Raw genomic sequence first — 18156 nt, 5'->3', positions numbered from 1 at the left:
TTTCCAATTACAGTGCGGGAAGCGACTCTAAAAACGCAATCACAAGCTGATGAGAGGGAAGCGGCATGCGTGGCAATAAAACAAGGTAATAAAGTTCGAATAAAACCAACAAGCAACCGTTTTATGGTCAAATTCCGACAGTCTGGCGAGAACGGCTTCTCTCAATGGTATCCTTATGGGTTCAAGCGAAAATCAATAGAAAGACCGGCCATGAAATTGAATACAAATTCATCCCGTAAGAGTAAGGTGCCAACTGGGACTTTCCCGTACTTCATACTAGACAGGGACTGCATTCCGAGAACGATATCTGCAAACAAGGTTGGCGCCCAGCCAGACGAGCTTATATTCTTCAGTCATTGAGCTTGGCATGCAGTGCTGGTAAAGCAGCATAAACAACAAACAAAAATTGAATAAACCAGTTTGTTATACAAAACGGGAAGTTCCTTAATATTTTTCTTTCGTCATTCCAGGTACTCCACCGTCAGTTTGGAATACGCTAATGGATAAAGTTTCGTGGAAAGTGGCTCGCGTGTTTTTTACGTTAAGGATTACACTGTAGTGCAGCCTGAATTCACTTCGGCATACCCGGGGGAAATCAATGACCTTTGAGCTGCGAGCGGTGGCGTCGAACTAGCCGACGGACCGTTTTGTGCAGAAGATGCCTATAGCGGGGAAAGTTCAGGCTATTAAAAATGAAACATAATGTTTTGGAAAAACCCTACTGGTGGCCTGGTTTTCTGGATATCCATGTGGTATAGCATGTTTCGTAACTTCGCCACCAAATGAAGGTATGCGGTGGAACTACTGAATAATGAAATAATGAAGAATGTGAGTCCTTTCTAGGACTTGTGGGAGTTAAAGAAAGGATTAATTTTTAATTAAGCCCTAAGTAAATATAAAGCCGTTAAAGTTTTTCTAAAGTGTGTACTAAATGCACACTTTTTGGCAGTTTTACACAAAACAACAATTCAACATTTAAAAGGGAACTCAGGCCACCATTGCGGTTGGCGAAAAACAACTGTGCCAGGCCGATATTTCAGTCTTTCAATTGATTTTTCGCTTTCAACAGTTTCATGACTAAACTGGCTCAAGGTACACTAAACAACGTCGGTCGAAATTTGACCATACAACAGTGCCACTATATACGAATCTAGAGGCCTTCAATAAGCCAGTACTAAACGGAACAAGTGCATAACTAATGGTAATGAAGAAACGATTTACTTTTTTCCGTTCTCCTAGCCGCAGTTATCAGTTATCCAGTTTTCGGCTGCTTTTCATTATACCGAACTCGACGACGATGACGGCTATCCTCAGGGGATCAATTATTTACAACCATGCCGCAGCGTAGAATCACAACGCACTTGGGACTTTACGATTTCACACCTATTCATCCACGAATATTCAAAGCAATTAGGCTATTAACTGGCTATCGGATGGGTTGCACACTCACATACACTCCCTTGCTACTGGCACTGCCTTACAAGTACGTATCTCTTCTTTTTTTCTTCTACTGAACCTGCTCTGATCTACTTCCAGAACAGTGCAGCCACCGCCGCCGTAGTCGTTAGCGTCGGTGTTGCGTTCCGTCGCTTTGCCAGGGCCACCAAACTTACAATCCCACCCACTCTCTCTCACACACACCCTGCAGGGCCACAGTGCTTTCCCGGGTCTGGTTATATAAAGCACACAAGCACCAATAGCAGCGCTCACAAAAAATAATCCTTCAATGATTGATTTTTCACGTTTACCCCCGCACTATCAAGGCTGTGCATTCGTCAGTAATCCACATGGAATGGCAGCCGAAAAGGGAAGCAATGCATTTTTTCCTGCCTATACTATCACACCCCCTATTCACGGTAATTGCACAAAATCAGCAAACGGAAATTTTTTCGCCTCTGCCTCCAGAGAAGGTTCCGTTTCAAAATGGCTGAACCAACTGGGGACACACACGCACACTTCACCTCACTGTTAAGGCTTTGCAGGCATTTTACTCGGTCTAAAAATCCGTCTCCGGGCACGTTTTCTCCAACGTAATACTCTAGATCGACTATCTAATCACTAACTAGCTACAAAATTGCTTTCATTCCCAATAAAAAACAGATTTTTCAGCACAAAAATGGATAGAATTTTTACCCTCTGTTACTTTGGACTTGAACTCGAACAGGCGAAAAAACGGAACCTTTCACGAGCAGAACTGCGACACGATTGAGAAGAAAATCTGCTTCGTCCGGCACTCAGAAGCTTGGTTGGCGAAGGACATGCGCATTGCAGACGACAGGACTTCGGCCGGTTTCGGCAAAAGAACTCACTTGAACCGACCGAGCACGTTGTCCGACTGTTTACCACGTGGTTTTTGCTTGCATTTCTCAATGTTTACCGGCCGAGGGGCCATCCGATTGCTATAGCGAGATAAGGTACTTACTTGCACTCCCTGTCCCGATGCCACACAGCGAGCTGAATTCGGCGATTGTTTTCCTCCTCCGCAGTCGAACCCAGTTCAAACACAAATCGATGATCGAACACTGGCTTGCTGGAATTCCGCTGCACTGCTGTCCTCTGGAAACCCTGCTCGACCAGATTGGCACAGTTCGTAACGGCCACCTTGACGTAAGCGTTTATTGTATTCCCATTAGGCCGTTGAAGATCTTTACCGCTAATGACTGAAAAAAATAAACAGGTGTTAGTACACTTTCACTGAACCGATCCTATAAACTAAAACCCAAATGACGACGTCATACCATCCACCACTCACCGTGAACATGTAATTTATTGTCCTGTTCCAGCTGAATGTTCAACTCCAGTGCACCCTTCACGGCGGTGACTCGCGAGCAGCGCGAGGTGGTCGATGATGCTACGGATCGTCGTTTCTCCAGCGAGTCTTCACTCGGGGAAGGTGAAAAGGCTAAACATTTTCGAGTTTTCTCAAGCGATACCAGCTCCATTCCAGTTGGTGTAGAAGTGCCTTGTAAATCGATCGAACGAATACTTGGCGTCATTTCGTCAATAGTGCCGAGAAGAGCCGTTGATTTTGGATATTGGCTGTCCAGATCAACTGTCGTAACATCCTCCGTAGGAGTTTGCATTTCGGCCAATTGTTCCAGTTTTGATTGGCTTTGGCTTACGGTTTTAGGGGTTTCTGGGCTGGGAATACCGTTCGGCAGTGTAAGACCGATTCTACAGGGTTTCTTTTCTGAAGGTTCCTTCTCCAGAGCGTCCTGTTTATTTTTTCGGCGAACCGCTTTCTGTCGCCTCAAGTGACAGGCATCAAGAGGGCTTGCTAAAACAAAGCGGCTAAGCGATTGCCTTAGTGACTTTCCAGTTTTGGCTGACTCCGGGGTTTTCACTTCTCGTTCGTTAACGTTTGCGGTCTCCTCCAGGATGATCGTGGTTTCGGCCTGTTCGATTAGCTTTGGGGGTAGCTGATCGAGAAGTGTGTCCTTGTACAGGTCTGAAGCCGGGTCATCAGCCGGCGTGTAGGTGGGAGACGGAATTTTTGCTTGCTTGGACTTGACACTGGAACTTCGCTTAGGAACTTTGTCCTTTTTTGCACTCTCTAGAATTGCATCGATCATCTTATCTAGTGTAATATCACCCATTTCGGACGAATTAAGCGATGGCTCTTCGTCGTTGAAAATTTGGTTATTGTTGTTGGCAGCACTGGAATCGGAACCATGGCGCTTGAAATTGATTTTACTGAACCGCAGCTCTGAAAGGCGTGACGACAAAGGAGTTAATGCCGGCTCGGGTTTACCAACAACGGGAGCAGGTGTAGCGAATGGCTTAGCACGCTTGGCTGCGGGTGGTTGATCGTCATGAAAGTACCTTCCAGGGTTTTCAAAGTAGGAATCAGCAAGGCCTAAGCCACGCAAAGCGAGAAACGGTACATTTTTCACGCCACACGGTGAATATTCAATATCGAACGTCGGAAGAGTCGTAGCGTATTGAATCGCACGCTCCTTTTTGGCCGTGGAAGTGACTGTGGTTGGCGACGGGACGAGAGGCCGTTTGCGACCTTGCGACGTCGATGAAAGCCGGCGAGGTGTCGTGTTGGGGGTAATGTTGCTTACATCTCGCAGGGCCATCGAATACGGTGAACTGGATGATTTACCGCCGGACACGTGATGTGGCGTAGAAGTGACGCATTGGTTCTCTTTATCCACGTGGGCATGCCGCAACATAGTGGCTCCCAGCGAACGTCTGGCCTTAATTTTATTCACCGTCGTAATTGCGTCACTCGGGACGATTCTCTCGTTCAATGCTCCCAGTGACCGGCGTGCTTGAACATTTTGTCGCTGCTGCTGCTGGTGTCGTTGAATAGCGGCCGCTGTACCTCCTTCCGGACGTTTCGTAACGGTCCACTTCAACATCTTGATTGTTTTCTGTAATGACACGAAAAGAGTATCTATTAGCGATATATATCTCGCTGGGAAAGGTGAGGCAAGCACGGGAAATCGAAACTAATTAAAGCCAAAGTCGTGTTAACTCCATCCGGTTATTTCCGTCCACTTTTAGGATCAAGATAAAAAGCGAGGGCGAGAACTGAGAAGACATTTGTTTTATAACTTCGTGTGACTGCGCTTTTGTTTGAAACGTGGTTTGAAGATTAAGCTACTTGTCGGTTGGTTAGCGAAAGGATTTTCCTGCTTGTGCTTCCGCTTTGGCTGTTTTCATAAGAGTCGAATTTTTGTCTCACGGTCATTTGAAATATAGAATAAAGAAGCAAAATGGTATAAATCAACGAAACGTGTTGTACATTCATGACTTTTCCCTTAGCTTCGGGAGTGTGCTTCGTCGGAAAGTGGTGGGAATAGAGGGAGGCAATTGGTCGTGACAGGAAGACCAAGCTCAGTTCAACGAAAAAAAAACGAACGGTCGAGTGGCCATAAAAGGAACTGCACGAATATGATGTGTTGAAGCAAATTATTCCATGCGGTTCGTCTTACCAGGACCTTCGAACTAGCGGTAAAGAAGGAGTAAAGAAGAACTTGCGGTCATAATGGCCGTGGCATACCGGATAATTCTGAACCGCGTTTTCAAATTGATTTGTGGTTTAGGTTTCTAATTGATTATACTGTTGGTTCGAGCGATTCCGCAAGATGGCCAACGGGTGGCGAGTCAAACAAGCGCACTTTGTGGAATTTAACAGTTTAAAAAGGACGACGAGTTGTTTTCCGCCCGCTTCTTCAAGTGGTTAACATAAACCGGCGATGGAATTGACTGTAATCGCACCCGCATGTCAGCTGTTGAAGCTCGCCCGGTGAGTCGGTGAGTCTTTCCAGCACGTCAATCGGTAGAATGGATGGAGGAAATTCGATTTGCCTGTTTTGAATGAAACAGTAAGAGTCCTGCAGTACCTATTGTGCGCGGCGGGACCATAATACCTGCCACTGTGTCAGATCAGAAACGTATCCGTTTTTCATGTTTGCTTATTTTCGAGAGTTGTTACAATATTTGAACGACTACCAGCATGACGTGCCGGAGCTATTTTGCATGTAAAGGTCTGAGCCCTTATGTGCTACAACGAAAGGGAAGGACAAGAGAGGTTAAGTGTCTGGTGCTCGAAAGGTTAAGTGTCGACGTTCCGGTTTCAATATTTAGCGCGTTCGAAAATTTGTGTGTATACAATTTGAAAAACACTGGTGGCTCAATCCCATGCCAGGTGGCACCTCAGCCTGGCAGGAGCCAAGTAGCGTTGATTGAGCCGATTCAATCCTAATTAATCGATTTTCACGCCAGTTGCTCTATTTTGTTTTCGGTGTCAAATGAACCTTCAATGACTAGCAGTTTTCCAGCAGTCCGATGATCGCTGTGAATGACATGTAGATTACACCGAAGTTGTCTGCGTACAAAGTAAACAAACCAACTGCCGCAGAAAAGAAAACGGAGACAAGTCGTTAACCGGCTGGCTTGCTGTTTTGCCTGCGCTAGGAAACCCGTAGCAGGTGCCCGCCCGTTTATCGATTGCCTCTTTCCGTTCCGTTTTCCACGGTCATTCTGGTGAAGTGTGAAGAACGAAGGAGGCGCTGTTTTTCTTTCCCAGCTGCTTTGTTTATCAAGTGGCAGGCTGCGCGGCACGAGCACGAATAAGGTTAGAATCTGTTGATCAACAAGAACCGAGAAAACCACTCAACCTGACGGGCAGACGACTTTAAAGGAACAAGACACAGAAGACGGCGAACGAGGTCTTCTGTGAAGGATCAGGATAGGACGAACGCTAATTGATTATTTATTGATAGCCGTAAAAGTCGTTCGTTTTTCAATAAACAAGTGTTTATCATCAATTTGAGAGGACAGTATAACATAGGAGGTATAGTGAAAATGTCTGTTATTCAGGCACGGTAGATGGAGTGAGAGGACGATCAGCGACCTCGGGCGCCAACTGCTGCTGGCGTAGCGTGTTACATCACGATGTGCAACGTAGGCTAGTGACGAAGACGGTAATCGTCCTACCTATTTCGTTTGTTAGCCTTTCAGCACGTCGTCGGCAGTTTACAACGGTTGCTAATAAAATATTCCATTCCGTTTAATCGTTCCTTACCATGACGGTAATGTCGGAAAAAGTTGAATAAAAATTATAAATTCAAATGATTTCGGTCAGCTGGTGTTTCGTTCGGAAACTTATGCATTCGTGAGTGTCCTTGAAAAGTGCCAGCTCGCCTGACGACGGGCCAAAACATCTGGTTGACCGTTTGTGGGAGAGACCAACGTTAGTCATAGTTATTTTAATGGACATTTTTTTTTCATAATATGAAGCTACCTCACTTAGGCTACGTAATTGTAACAGGCACAACTCCCTGCGTGCATGTATCCTGCGTGTAACAAGAAGCGATTTGTGTAGAAAAATTGTCATAATTACCTGCAACTAGATCCGTCATTTCCGGCCCGCTTCCTGATTCAATCAGCGTGATAAAGCGCTTGTTAGAGCCGGTTACTAGTAGCAGGTAAACGAAACACGTTGATTACAGACAAATCACGCAAAGTTGGCCGTAATTGGATTTTAATTCGAAAGTCCGATAATTACCGTTATTAACAAATAGCTCAAATTGTGGTGGGAAAGCACAACCCTTCCTTCATCCCACTACTGCAGCTAGAGCATAGAAAGATCAGAGATTCCCTACCCGACGCGCAGATGTTTTAACGGAAGCGTCCAGGCATTCATACAGATGTCACACGGTTCATCAAGTTGACATCGATACTGCGAGCAGCAATTACGCAACTGGCGCGTAGGTAATATTCAATTCGCTGTTTTTCCACCTTTTAATGTGAGTTTCTTTTCCCTATTTTCTTCGCTGGAAGACAAAACCTCCGAAAACAAATAGTATTTTTGACGGTGCGTTCAACCGCACGCTTATAAGATGTCCTGTGGAGCGAAGAAGTTTCTGTTTCTTATCGGATCGGTTCGATCAGGGTCGTATTTTTTTGTTGCTGCATTAGTTCACGTCAGCAAAGCGCCATCTGTGACGCTTGCCCACAGCAATGTGGTTTACCGAAATCCGCCTGCCAGAAGTCCCCGTCGTCCCAATCGTAGTCGTCGTCGACGTTTCCTCGGGGAAGGGTCAGAAGGTATAAATTTGAATAATAAAACTTATTATTGTAATTTTTGACGTTATCGCGCGGTGTCGATCGCCCGAAAGCCACGGAACGAACAGCAGCGCGTGAGGGATCAGGGGATAAATTTTCTTTGGCCATTATTGCTGCGGAGGGTGGCTCAGTGAAAGAACCCGCTATAAAATTCTTTGTTTAAAAGTATCTACTTTTAAATCAAAACCTTTCGACACTGTCCTTTCAATTGCACCTTTTACCTTTGTTTAAAATATGGTTGTGTTATTCAATGTTAATTGTCAATTTATTTTATTGCATCAAAACAAATAACTCTGACCGGTAAAAATTGGAGGTGGGTATGGTTTTTCTCTAGGACAGGACATGACACGTTGTATCGCAAAAGAGCCAATTTGCTGTCAAAAAAAAGCCAGCTGCCTGATTGGCTGATTTCATGCGTGCAACAAGCGCAAGCGCAAAAGTGTTGCTGGAAAGCACTGCAAACACTGAAACCATCAAATTTTTAACGTTACTATAGGATTTTAACAGTTTGTTTATCGTGGCGTGTTAGCATAAAACAAACTAAACTCAAGCGAAAGTGTAATTCGGCCAAATTGAAACTGTTTTTGTCTAATTAGTGATAAAGTGACTATCATAAAGTGCAGCTGCATTCTTGGAAACACTTTTCGTTAGGGTAGTTATTTTGCGGAATGCTTCATCCTCTAAATCAATGGTAAAGTTTGACCACAGCAAAGCAAAGCCACCTAGGTGCTACATTCCGTTATTGAAACATGACCTTCTGTTTTTATACAACAGACTTCGCAGCCACCTGTTAGAGTACAGGACAATTGCAAGGTCAGTTGCTACGATCCAATAGACTTTAACAGCCTCTCCCAGCCGAGATTCGAACACACGACGACTGGCTTACTAGGTCAGCATCATATCTCGAGGCCAACTGGGAGGTATGGCTACAGACACTTGCCAATCAACTCCTCACATTTATTATACACTAGCTGACCCGACAAACTTCGTATTGCCACAAATTAACCTGTGTTGTACATAAATCATGAATCTCGGATGATCTTTGTCACTATCTCGAGTTTTGCAAGCCCCCCAGTGGGCGGCGCCTCCGACGGCGGGTCACCGGCAACACTCGCGACCGGCTCGTCCTGAATGATCTAGTGTTACTATAGATAGTTTTTGTGGTCTTGTTATTGATTAATGTTTTATGGAAGAGTCTCGAATTTCTCGAGTTGGATTAGTTTTTGAGTTTCGCAAAAATTTCTGTTTTATTTGTATGAGAGTCCATATCCCCCTACCACAGGGGTGAGAGGTCTCTAACTATCATAAAATAAATTCAAGACTCAAAAATCTCCTACATGCTAAATTTGGTTCCATTTGCTAGATTAGTACTCAAATTATAAGGAAATTTGTATTTCATTTGTACAGGAGCCCCCCCTCTTAAAGTGAGGAGGGGTCCTAATTCAACATAGAAAATTTTCTTGCCCTCGAAAACCTTCACATGCCAAATTTGGTTCCATTTGCTTGATTAGTTCTCGAGTTATGAGGAAATTTGTATGGAAACCCCCCTCTTAAAGGGCAGAGGAGTTATAATTCCCCTTATAAAGAGGGGAGGGGTCTCAAATTACCCTAGAATAAATTCTTGTCACCGAAAACACCCACATGCCAAATTTGGTTCTATTTGCTTGATTAGTTCTCGAGTTATGCAGAAATTTGTGTTTCATTTGTATGGGAGCCCCCCCTCTTAGTGGGGGGAGGGGTCTCTAACCATCACTAAAACCTTTCCTGACCCCAAAAACCTCTACATGCAAATTTTCACGCCGATTGGTTCAGTAGTTTTTGATTCTATAAGGAACACAGGACAGACAGACAGAAATCCTTTTTTATAGGTATAGATTTATTATCGTTATAGGGACCAAAATTTACCAAAAAACCGCAATAAGAATACAATAAAACTAAAATTACCACTTGGTTATACTAAATTGATCTCAAGAACTGTGTCTGAGTAATCTTCAAACATACCCATAGCATCAAATAGCGTTAGCACGAAAGAGAGCAATGGTATTTAAAAAATCTTCAATATTGGTCCAATAAAGCTTCAAATTAGTTTTTCAAAACCTTAATTTTGACAGCATGTACTTGAAAGCAGATCTCACTCTATATGTTCTAAACATGTTGCCCACTGTGCTCGTGGTTGTTTGTTACTATGAGATTGACGCAAACACCATCTCAGGATAAATATCTGGCATTCTTGTCACATGCCCTGTTCTCCATACCCATCCAACTTTAGCCACCTTTTGAATACTGGGTTTGGAGTAGTGCTGCGCATCGTATACACCTTGAGTGAAGGATTGAACGAGATCTGCAGTGAAGTATTCGACTGGAATCCGCAATGACAGCGTAGAAAAGGCAGATCCAGAGGCTAAACCTCCGGGCTGTAGACGAGAAACTGTTCTGGCGACAGGTGAAACCCATGGCGGGTAACTGTCGACAGTGGAAAGCTCTGATTTCATCCCTTTGTTCTGCCGGACCGGCGAACTTGAACACATAAGTAAAAGTAAGTAAGTGTCTGCGCTGGTTCATCCTCAGCCTGCATACTCCATTCTCCTGAACGCCACCGAAAATTGTGCATAACTCTCGATTCTTGAAAACTCCGAGCACTCACACTTTCTCGAGTATTGTCCACGATACAGAACAACCACGCTAATGAGCGTCCAGTACAAGGCACACTCTGTACCGGAATTGGTTTGTTCGACCGTAACTGCTTGTGAAGTCCATAGTAACGACGCTTATAATACGCCTCCGAAAATCACGGCTGGTGTCATTGTTTGCTGTATTGGGGAAGAATAAACGCTTAATGCGAAAAATGTAGATTCAGGCAAACTGAAAAATTCTTGATATTAGGCCAAAAATATAGACTTAGCAAAGGTGATAGTCGAGCTCACAGCTCTCAATCTCTAGTCGAGTGTGTTGTTTAACCAATTACATCACTAAGCTGTTTGCTGTCACCAGTGGGCCAAGGTACCTCTAACTCTTCGCCGTCACTCTATTGCCTAAGCCGCGTTGGGCGATTTGCTTTCCTTCCGACTTATATTTTTGGCCTACCTTCTGTTTTTCATATCATTGGGGGAAAATGTCGTTCTTACCAATATACACGACTATTCTCGCATATTGGTCTCATCGTGACAAATTGGTTATTCAGGTTCATATAAAACGAATACAGGTTAGGCCCAATAATTATAAGCATGCTGAAAATAGCTTCCTATGATCTACTTTGTTTGGAACATATTTATTCTCAACACAACTCCTCAATCCTTTGTGCTTTAGTCTGATGTACTGTTCGTAGATGTTCCACCGAAAATATCCATGTTATCAGCATCAGCAAAGCAGTCGAATTGACTAGATTTGATGAAGGTCGTGTAGCGCGTGCTGGTATCCACTTGTTTCACAACATATGAGAAGTATGAGAGACCATCACCCTGACGAAGCTCCCTGTGGGATTCCAATGAACCAAAAATCCACCCGAAATCGGCACACAGCATTACGTATCATGCATCAAAGTCTTAATTTGTCCGATCAACTTCACGCAAAAACTGTTCTCGTCCATGATTTTGCACAAGTCTTCGCGGTCAAAGGTATCATATGCAGCTTTAAAGTTAATCAACAGATGGTCCATCCCCTGTTATCGGTCTTATTAAAGGACCTGCCACAGTCTAAATATTAGGTTCGCCACTTGCCGTCTTTCGACGAAGCCGGTCTGATAACTGTCCACAAATTCGTTCGCAATTGGTGAGAGACGGCGAAAGATGTTTTTGAATTTCGCTTTCTAGTTGGGATTGTGAACGGTGATTGTACGATTGTCACCTATAACTTCTTGGTGGGATTGAGAACGGTGATCGTACGATTGTCACCTTCTACTCCTCCGTTACCGATTCTGTATTCCAAATTCTTGTAATCAGTGCAGCTAAGTGACCAACTCTTCCGGATCCTTCTTAATGAGATCCACTTCGATGCCTTCCTTTTCAGTGGATTTATTGTTCTTATGCTGTTTTTTTGCTCCGATTATAGCCATTTTAATAGCTTAAGTACCTTATACGGAGTTGGGCTCTTAACTCGAATGCTTACCACTACTCCAGGATTGACCCTTCTTGAGCTGATTGATGGCGTTCTTAACTTCGCTTATTGTTAGGGGTCGCATCAAATCGCTTTACTTGTCGCCATGGTTGTCTACCTGGTCACGGCACGGTTCAGGTGTTTATCGAATAGGGCGACTCCCCATTTACATCCCAATACATTTCGACTGGCGACACAAAGCCACTGTGGAATGTGCTGAGTTTCTAGTAGAATTTTCACGTTTCCTGGGAATAAAGCAGCTGCTCCAATGCTTTGTACTTCTTCGCCAAACAGCACGTTTTTTTCGGAAAATTTGGGTTCGCGGCATCTTCTGCAGTCCATGTCTTTCCACGTAATGACAAGGTGCACTGCGCGTCTTTTCCGCCTGCGCATCGTTCTCCTCGTGTATTCATTCACCGTTATACCTGTCATTCTACAGATACCGTTTGGTGTACCCGAGAATCCTCTGCTTTGCTGTTGATATATGCTTGATGGTGTTTCAACAGTCCTCGAGAGGGACTTTGTCCAGTTTGTTCTCTTCCGGCAGCGCAGCTTCGAGCGAATGTGCTGAATTTTCGACGACGTGGAGTTGCTTCATCCGCGTGAGGATTAACTAAAGGCCCAGACACAATGCATACGGATTTTACTACGTTGCGGAAATTTGACAGAAAACCCATGGAAAAACTGTCAATTTGCCGCAACGTAGTAAAATCCGTATGCATTCTGTTTGGGCCTTAACGCTGGCATCCGTACCGAATGCTGGTCACAACCGAGAGCTTTGGACACATCTTAACCAATACCAGGTAACGGATCTGGTCGTTAAAACCCCGATGGCGAGGACAACTTGATGTCACGTTTTGGGCAGTGGTCGCATTCACGCTCCAACCGCTCGTAAAAAATCCTTGTTATTATCGTTATTTCCGAAGTGAGGGCTGTATAAGTTGATAATGCTTATTTGAAGAAACGCTTCTTGATTCTTAGCCACCCAATCACCGATTTCCTCGGCTTATACATCACTATGAAAGCTGTACCTAGTTCGTAAGCATCGCCACAGCTCTGGTAGATTGTATGACTGCCCCTTAACATACGTATCGTTGAGCCCTTCCAGTAAACGTTCTGTAGCATTACGGTCGAACTTGTGGCTCTGCAATGGATCAAAGCCCGAGCAACAATGTGAGTTTTATTGTACTCTTATGGTGGTCTTCAAGACCAATTTTGGTCTTAAATGCCATCATAAGAGTGTAATAAAACCCAAATTGTTAGTTGGGAGGAATACTTCTTTGGAAGTTGAAATTTTCGCAGTTTCACGTTCCCAGTTTCTAAACCATAGTCCGTTTATGTCGCGTGCGTCTACGCTGAAAGATGCGGTCTAAGTTTCTTAGTTCTCCGCTATTCGTTCGTCCTTTATTGATTTCTTTATAGTGGTTACTGTTACACTGAAGGACCATCGTGAACACTATTTAGAGTCCCACACCGACACCCACGGCCGTTCAGTAGAGTTCGTGGAGTGAAGTAGAGTCCAGACTCAGTTTTGAGCCGCTCCTAATCTGAAGAACAGACGTTCTGAAACTCGGATTCTATTTCTATTCCAATAAATGCTTTCCTTCAATTATATTTTAATATTTACTTCTTAATATATCTTGTCTCGACTTTGGTAGAATAACCTAATGAGTTATCTTATGTTAGTAAAAGACTGATTCAAGCGTTACAGGGAACCCTGAGCAATCATTTTTATTAATACAGCAGAATTTCTAATAATTCTACTTTTATTTTTTTAAATCTCGCCGTTTATGTTCCATTTGAATTGTTAATAATCAATTTTCAATCTCGATTTACTTTAATCTTTAATTTCTTCACTTTTTTGAGTTTGATAACTAGATTAAAGCTATTCCCGAACTCAATGTTTTTTCTTCATTTCTATTCTGAATCTATTCTAAAGTAAGGCAGTCTGGAGATAATTGGTTCACTTGACCAACCGTTAACCATATCTGCAGCCGTATTTTTACTCCTGAAATTCGCAACTCTCTCCTAGCAGCTGTTAACGCCGCAGACGATCAAAGTTGGTAAAGCGACCTTCTTGCGATTTAAATTTTTTTCACCTCCAGCAACAACCGGATCGCTGCCACCGTCGAGCGGATACAATGGAAAATATATGCAACTAATATTTGGCGCGTTTGTCGTCGTTTTCGTGTGCTGATTTGCAATGTATGCATATAAAAGGAAACAAAACCACGTCGCGTCGGTCGTTCCGGGAGGAAAGAAATTCATAAGCCTAAGGTTTGCCTCCGGGCGACCTCCGCTGTAGCATCAGAGAAAGAGAGAAAAAACAAAGACAGCAGCTTCGACGGTGGTAAGTAAATGTGCCTCTGTAGTATGTGTGAGCGCAATTTCTGATCCCCGCGCGCGTTCAAGGACCGCTGGGATTCCACCGTACGTGCTTGCTCCTTGCTGAGGATTAAAATCGTTCACAGCCGGAGCTCCCGAAAACTTGCAGCCCAGCGGTAATTTGAATAACAAGAAGGAATACGCACACTGTATAGAGTACGAATTTGCATCACCTTTAGCCGAAGCAGACTGGTGGAAAATGACAAAAGGCAAAATAGCCCGAAGACATTGTGTGAGGCTGTATGCTGCTTTGGTCGTCATCTCTGGTTAACCAACCGCAATCGCTGGTAATGGTACGAGTAAAACTCCAGTATCGTATATGGATGCAAGAGTTTTAAACTCGGAAAAAATATGTCAATGAAAATATAACCTACCCCGAGGATGGCTGTCAGCCTGGTCGTCTTAGTTTCTGAATTGATCGATTAACCTTGAAAAGAAAAACAAAGCCAGCGAAACAACCGTGGCCGGTGTGTAAGAAGGCATCTATGAACCAGACACTAGAACAATAACACTGAATTTCACCTCAACCAGGAGTACGCACCCTTTCGTTTCGAAGGTTCTCGACGTGAATATGAAGCTCAAGAACAAAAGAATGCTCCGAAGGAGTTCTCTGTGTTTTGCGAACTCTTGACTTTCTTGTTTTTTGTTTTTTAATATCTCGATTATGCATGATCCTCGAAGGGCTGCAAACCAAAGGTACTCTTTTGTTTTACGAAAATCATTTAGCGTAGATTACAAAGTGAAAAGCCCTCTGAAAATTGTACGCAAAGCCGTTGCAAGTGCCTTCAGGGAGTGTGACGGTGCTTAGCGCAAAACGTTTGAGATTTGCTTGCTGTTTGACACATTTGAGGCAGATTTTGGCAGCAACGGTGACGAAACTGGCGCAGATGTTTTACGAAAACAGACCCAAATTGGGTTTGTTTGTCTAAGATTCTGATCCAATTTTGTCTGCACCCCTCGACTGCCTATTTGTCGGGTACAAAAGAAAAAGTCTTGCCTTAGCTCTAGTTGAACACCTTTCCTATCGCAGGAAGGACAAGAGCGCAAATGAAAAGAGTGCGCTTTTTTTCATTTTCTCCGGTAAAAGGTGCAACTTCTTAAATCAGTTGCAATTGCAGAGGCAAGAATAACAAGAGCAAAAACTGATTGCGCATGAATGGAGGAAAAGGATATGATTACGGGCGCGCTAACGTTTCGCCTTTTCGGCAAGCAGCAAGAAATTGTGCATTCATTGAAATATGGCGCACAATTTTAAATCCAATTAAAGTGGGACTGATCCTGATCAGCCAGCCGGGACGCACTATCTTGAGCAGCAATCGTATCAAACCCGACGAATATAATGCGTCGGGGTTGGGTGCATCCCGATGGGAAGCGCTCTTGCATGCGCACCACTTGAGCTCAACAAAAGAAAAAGATAAGTTTTCCTATCGATGCTAATGACGCAACCGGATCCGATTACCCTTCTCTGTCTGCTAGCAGCAGCAGAAAGCCAAGAGCGCGCAGAAATTCGCAGCTTTATTGCCCGGGTTTTGCATGATAAAAAGCGCTCGACAGTGACGATATATCAATATTTTTGCCTGCGTTTTTTGTGTTCCGCCGAGTTGGCTTTCAAAGGCAAAGAAATACGAAACTCATGATTGAACGTGGGTATTGAATCATTATAGGCTTGTAGGATGAAAGATGATTCCGATATGCAATGGCATTATAAATTACAATTTTACGGCGCGAATCCCCTCGTTGAAGTTCGCGGCGTGAACATGGAAATTATTTCTTGTTCCGCTCTGGGATATCTCAACCATACTGGAATGGAGAAAGGAAATTTCTTGTAAATGCAAATTCCACAGTTAAGAAGTTGCGGGAAATTTATCTACTCCAAAGTGAATATATGTACAACTGACGCAGCTGAGTTATTGGATGTTTCCAGCCAGCCAGGACTAGCAGCAGAGCAGCTAGCGGGACGATATCGATTTCTTCCGAGCAGCATTTGTCTTTCAAGCGAGACAGAGTTGAACAATTATTGCTTCGTTGTCCCTTAGTCCGGCACATCCGGGTGACACACAGCAAAAAGGAATGGAGAGTAGAGAAAAGATAAATAGAAGGAAATTTATCACTTGATTGTTTGCACGGAAGCAAGGATGCTGGATTGGAAACTAAGGGGAACGAAGAAAAAAATTTGCGCAAAAATTTCACCTCCCAGCTGGTTCGGTTCCTAGGAATATATGGAATACAGCAGACATCTCGTCTCGAATTGTGCTTCCCAAAACTTTCAATTCAAACCCTAATTTATTTGCCCGGTGGTGTCACGGTTTCGGGTCTTACAGGTCCTAGACCAGAAACTGAAGAACGAAGACTTTTTCCTCGTCGGATATAAGCGAATGTTATTGAGAGCGAAGGTCATCTGGATGTACTGGCCGACTGGAAATGTTGCGGGTAGAACGAAATATTTAGCAGACCAATGCAATCCAATCGTGATGCAAAATCTGACTACCGAGCGAATGTCCTGGCCAACGTGCCACCCGGCAGCAGTTCGTTGCGTAAAAGGCAGCTGCTTCTTCACTACTTGAATGCGCAGCGGCTTAAAGGACGACGTGCAATCGGCAGCAGCAGCAGCATCAGTAGTGCGAGGAAGAGGCTGGTATTTTGTGGAATGAAATAGCTCATGTATTGGTGGTTTTTTCCTTCTTCCAGCGCAAGCAGAGGAAGATTTTCAGGGAAAGGTGAAGTAGAGCAGTTTTCTTCTGAATTAAAAATTGCATACGTTGGGAGTTCCGCTGCAGTGCAGAGGGAAATATCGAACTTTAAAGGAGAGGGAGCGAAAAAAATGTATCACGGAAGTGATCTGCTTTCCCACAGATTATTTGTAGACGCTTCACGCCTTTTCAATGAATAGACTTCATTTGACACAGCTTTGACTGGAGCAATCGTTAGGCGAAAAAATAGTACAAATTGGAATCGAAAATATCGTTTTGTTATAACAATTGGCAGTAAATTGCTTGACTTAGCGGAGTCTTGCAAAATTTAGGGGCTTCGAACAACCAACACAGTTCGATGCAAAAATATCGTCGTTACTGGTTTTATAGCGCAAACTAGTTCCACTGCACATAACGAAGTTTAATGAACGCGGGAATCCTGTTTCCGTGATGTCGGAACAAGTTTCACCGGTGGACAAAGAAAAAACCAGCGCACTTTTGCCTGGAGCTGCACAAGATCTTGCATTTTACACGAATCTTCAAACAGCGAAACAACGAAGAAGATCCTGTTCATAGGCATATATATCAAATTACAAAGCATAACTTCAGAGAGTGGTAGACAAGCGGCACTAATTTGCATACCGCTGGCCCAAGGATGTTCTCCACTTTGCAGTGAAGCAAAACGAGAAAAGTTCATTTTTCGCAAGCACTTCACGCAAGCCTTGATTTATGAAGATCCGGAGTTGTTCGCGTAATCCGGTTTTCCATTCCGTCTCTAAGTCTGATGTTGACCATAGGTATATGCATAAATTTGCAATATCGTTTCACCCCAACTGACGGAAGAACTTGCCTAGACGAAACGTAATTGGAAACATATTATATTGCCATTAGAGAAGGAATAGCAGTCCTGTAGAAACTCCGTTATCGGAAGAAGCGATCGACCGCGGTGCAAAATTATGGGAAACCTGTTTTTTGCCCGTCACAGGAAGCGCTCTCCAACTGTACCAACTGCAACGCAACAGACATCATCAATCGAAGGGGCATAGCAAATTTGTCTTCCGTTGAAAAATTGGATAGCGCTAATTATGCAACTATGCAGATGCGAAGATGCGTTCCATGCGTTCGACAGTTGACGAAAAAAACAACCCCTTAACCGGCCACCGAGAGCTTTTGACTGGTATGTACAGTTTTTGCAGTCAAGGATCATGAAAGATCAGATCGCAGTCTCATCCTCACCGTGTTTTTTTCTAATCCAACGATGCGCCTAATCCTTTACCCCTGATGACGACAGCGGGACGACCCGACGCAAAGGCTTGAAGCAAATTTATTTTATTATAATTAGTTTCAAATGCAAATCAGAGCCTGTCGGATGCGCGTACGCTTTGCGCCCAGCATCCCGCTGAGAATT

At 43.8% G+C, this 18156-nt stretch overlaps 1 protein-coding gene across 1 annotated transcript in view; it reads right to left on the bottom strand.

The window, feature by feature from the left end:
* The window catches only part of LOC128735679 (uncharacterized), a 66118-nt gene extending 54486 nt beyond the window's left edge, over positions 1 to 11632 (bottom strand). Inside the window, exons 1-3 of the mRNA XM_053830163.1 lie at positions 11534 to 11632; positions 2753 to 4379; positions 2423 to 2660 (exon numbers count right to left, since the gene is read on the bottom strand). Coding sequence (XP_053686138.1) covers positions 2423 to 2660; positions 2753 to 4379; positions 11534 to 11632 — 1964 coding nt within the window. The remainder of the gene's footprint in view (positions 1 to 2422; positions 2661 to 2752; positions 4380 to 11533) is intronic.
* Between the last annotated feature and the right edge of the window lie 6524 nt (positions 11633 to 18156).

The sequence above is a fragment of the Sabethes cyaneus genome, chromosome 2, assembly GCF_943734655.1.
Source record: "Sabethes cyaneus chromosome 2, idSabCyanKW18_F2, whole genome shotgun sequence".
Lineage (NCBI taxonomy): Eukaryota > Metazoa > Arthropoda > Insecta > Diptera > Culicidae > Sabethes > Sabethes cyaneus.
The sequence above is the reverse complement of the archived record's forward strand: the minus strand, read 5'-3'. Positions and strand labels throughout refer to the sequence as shown.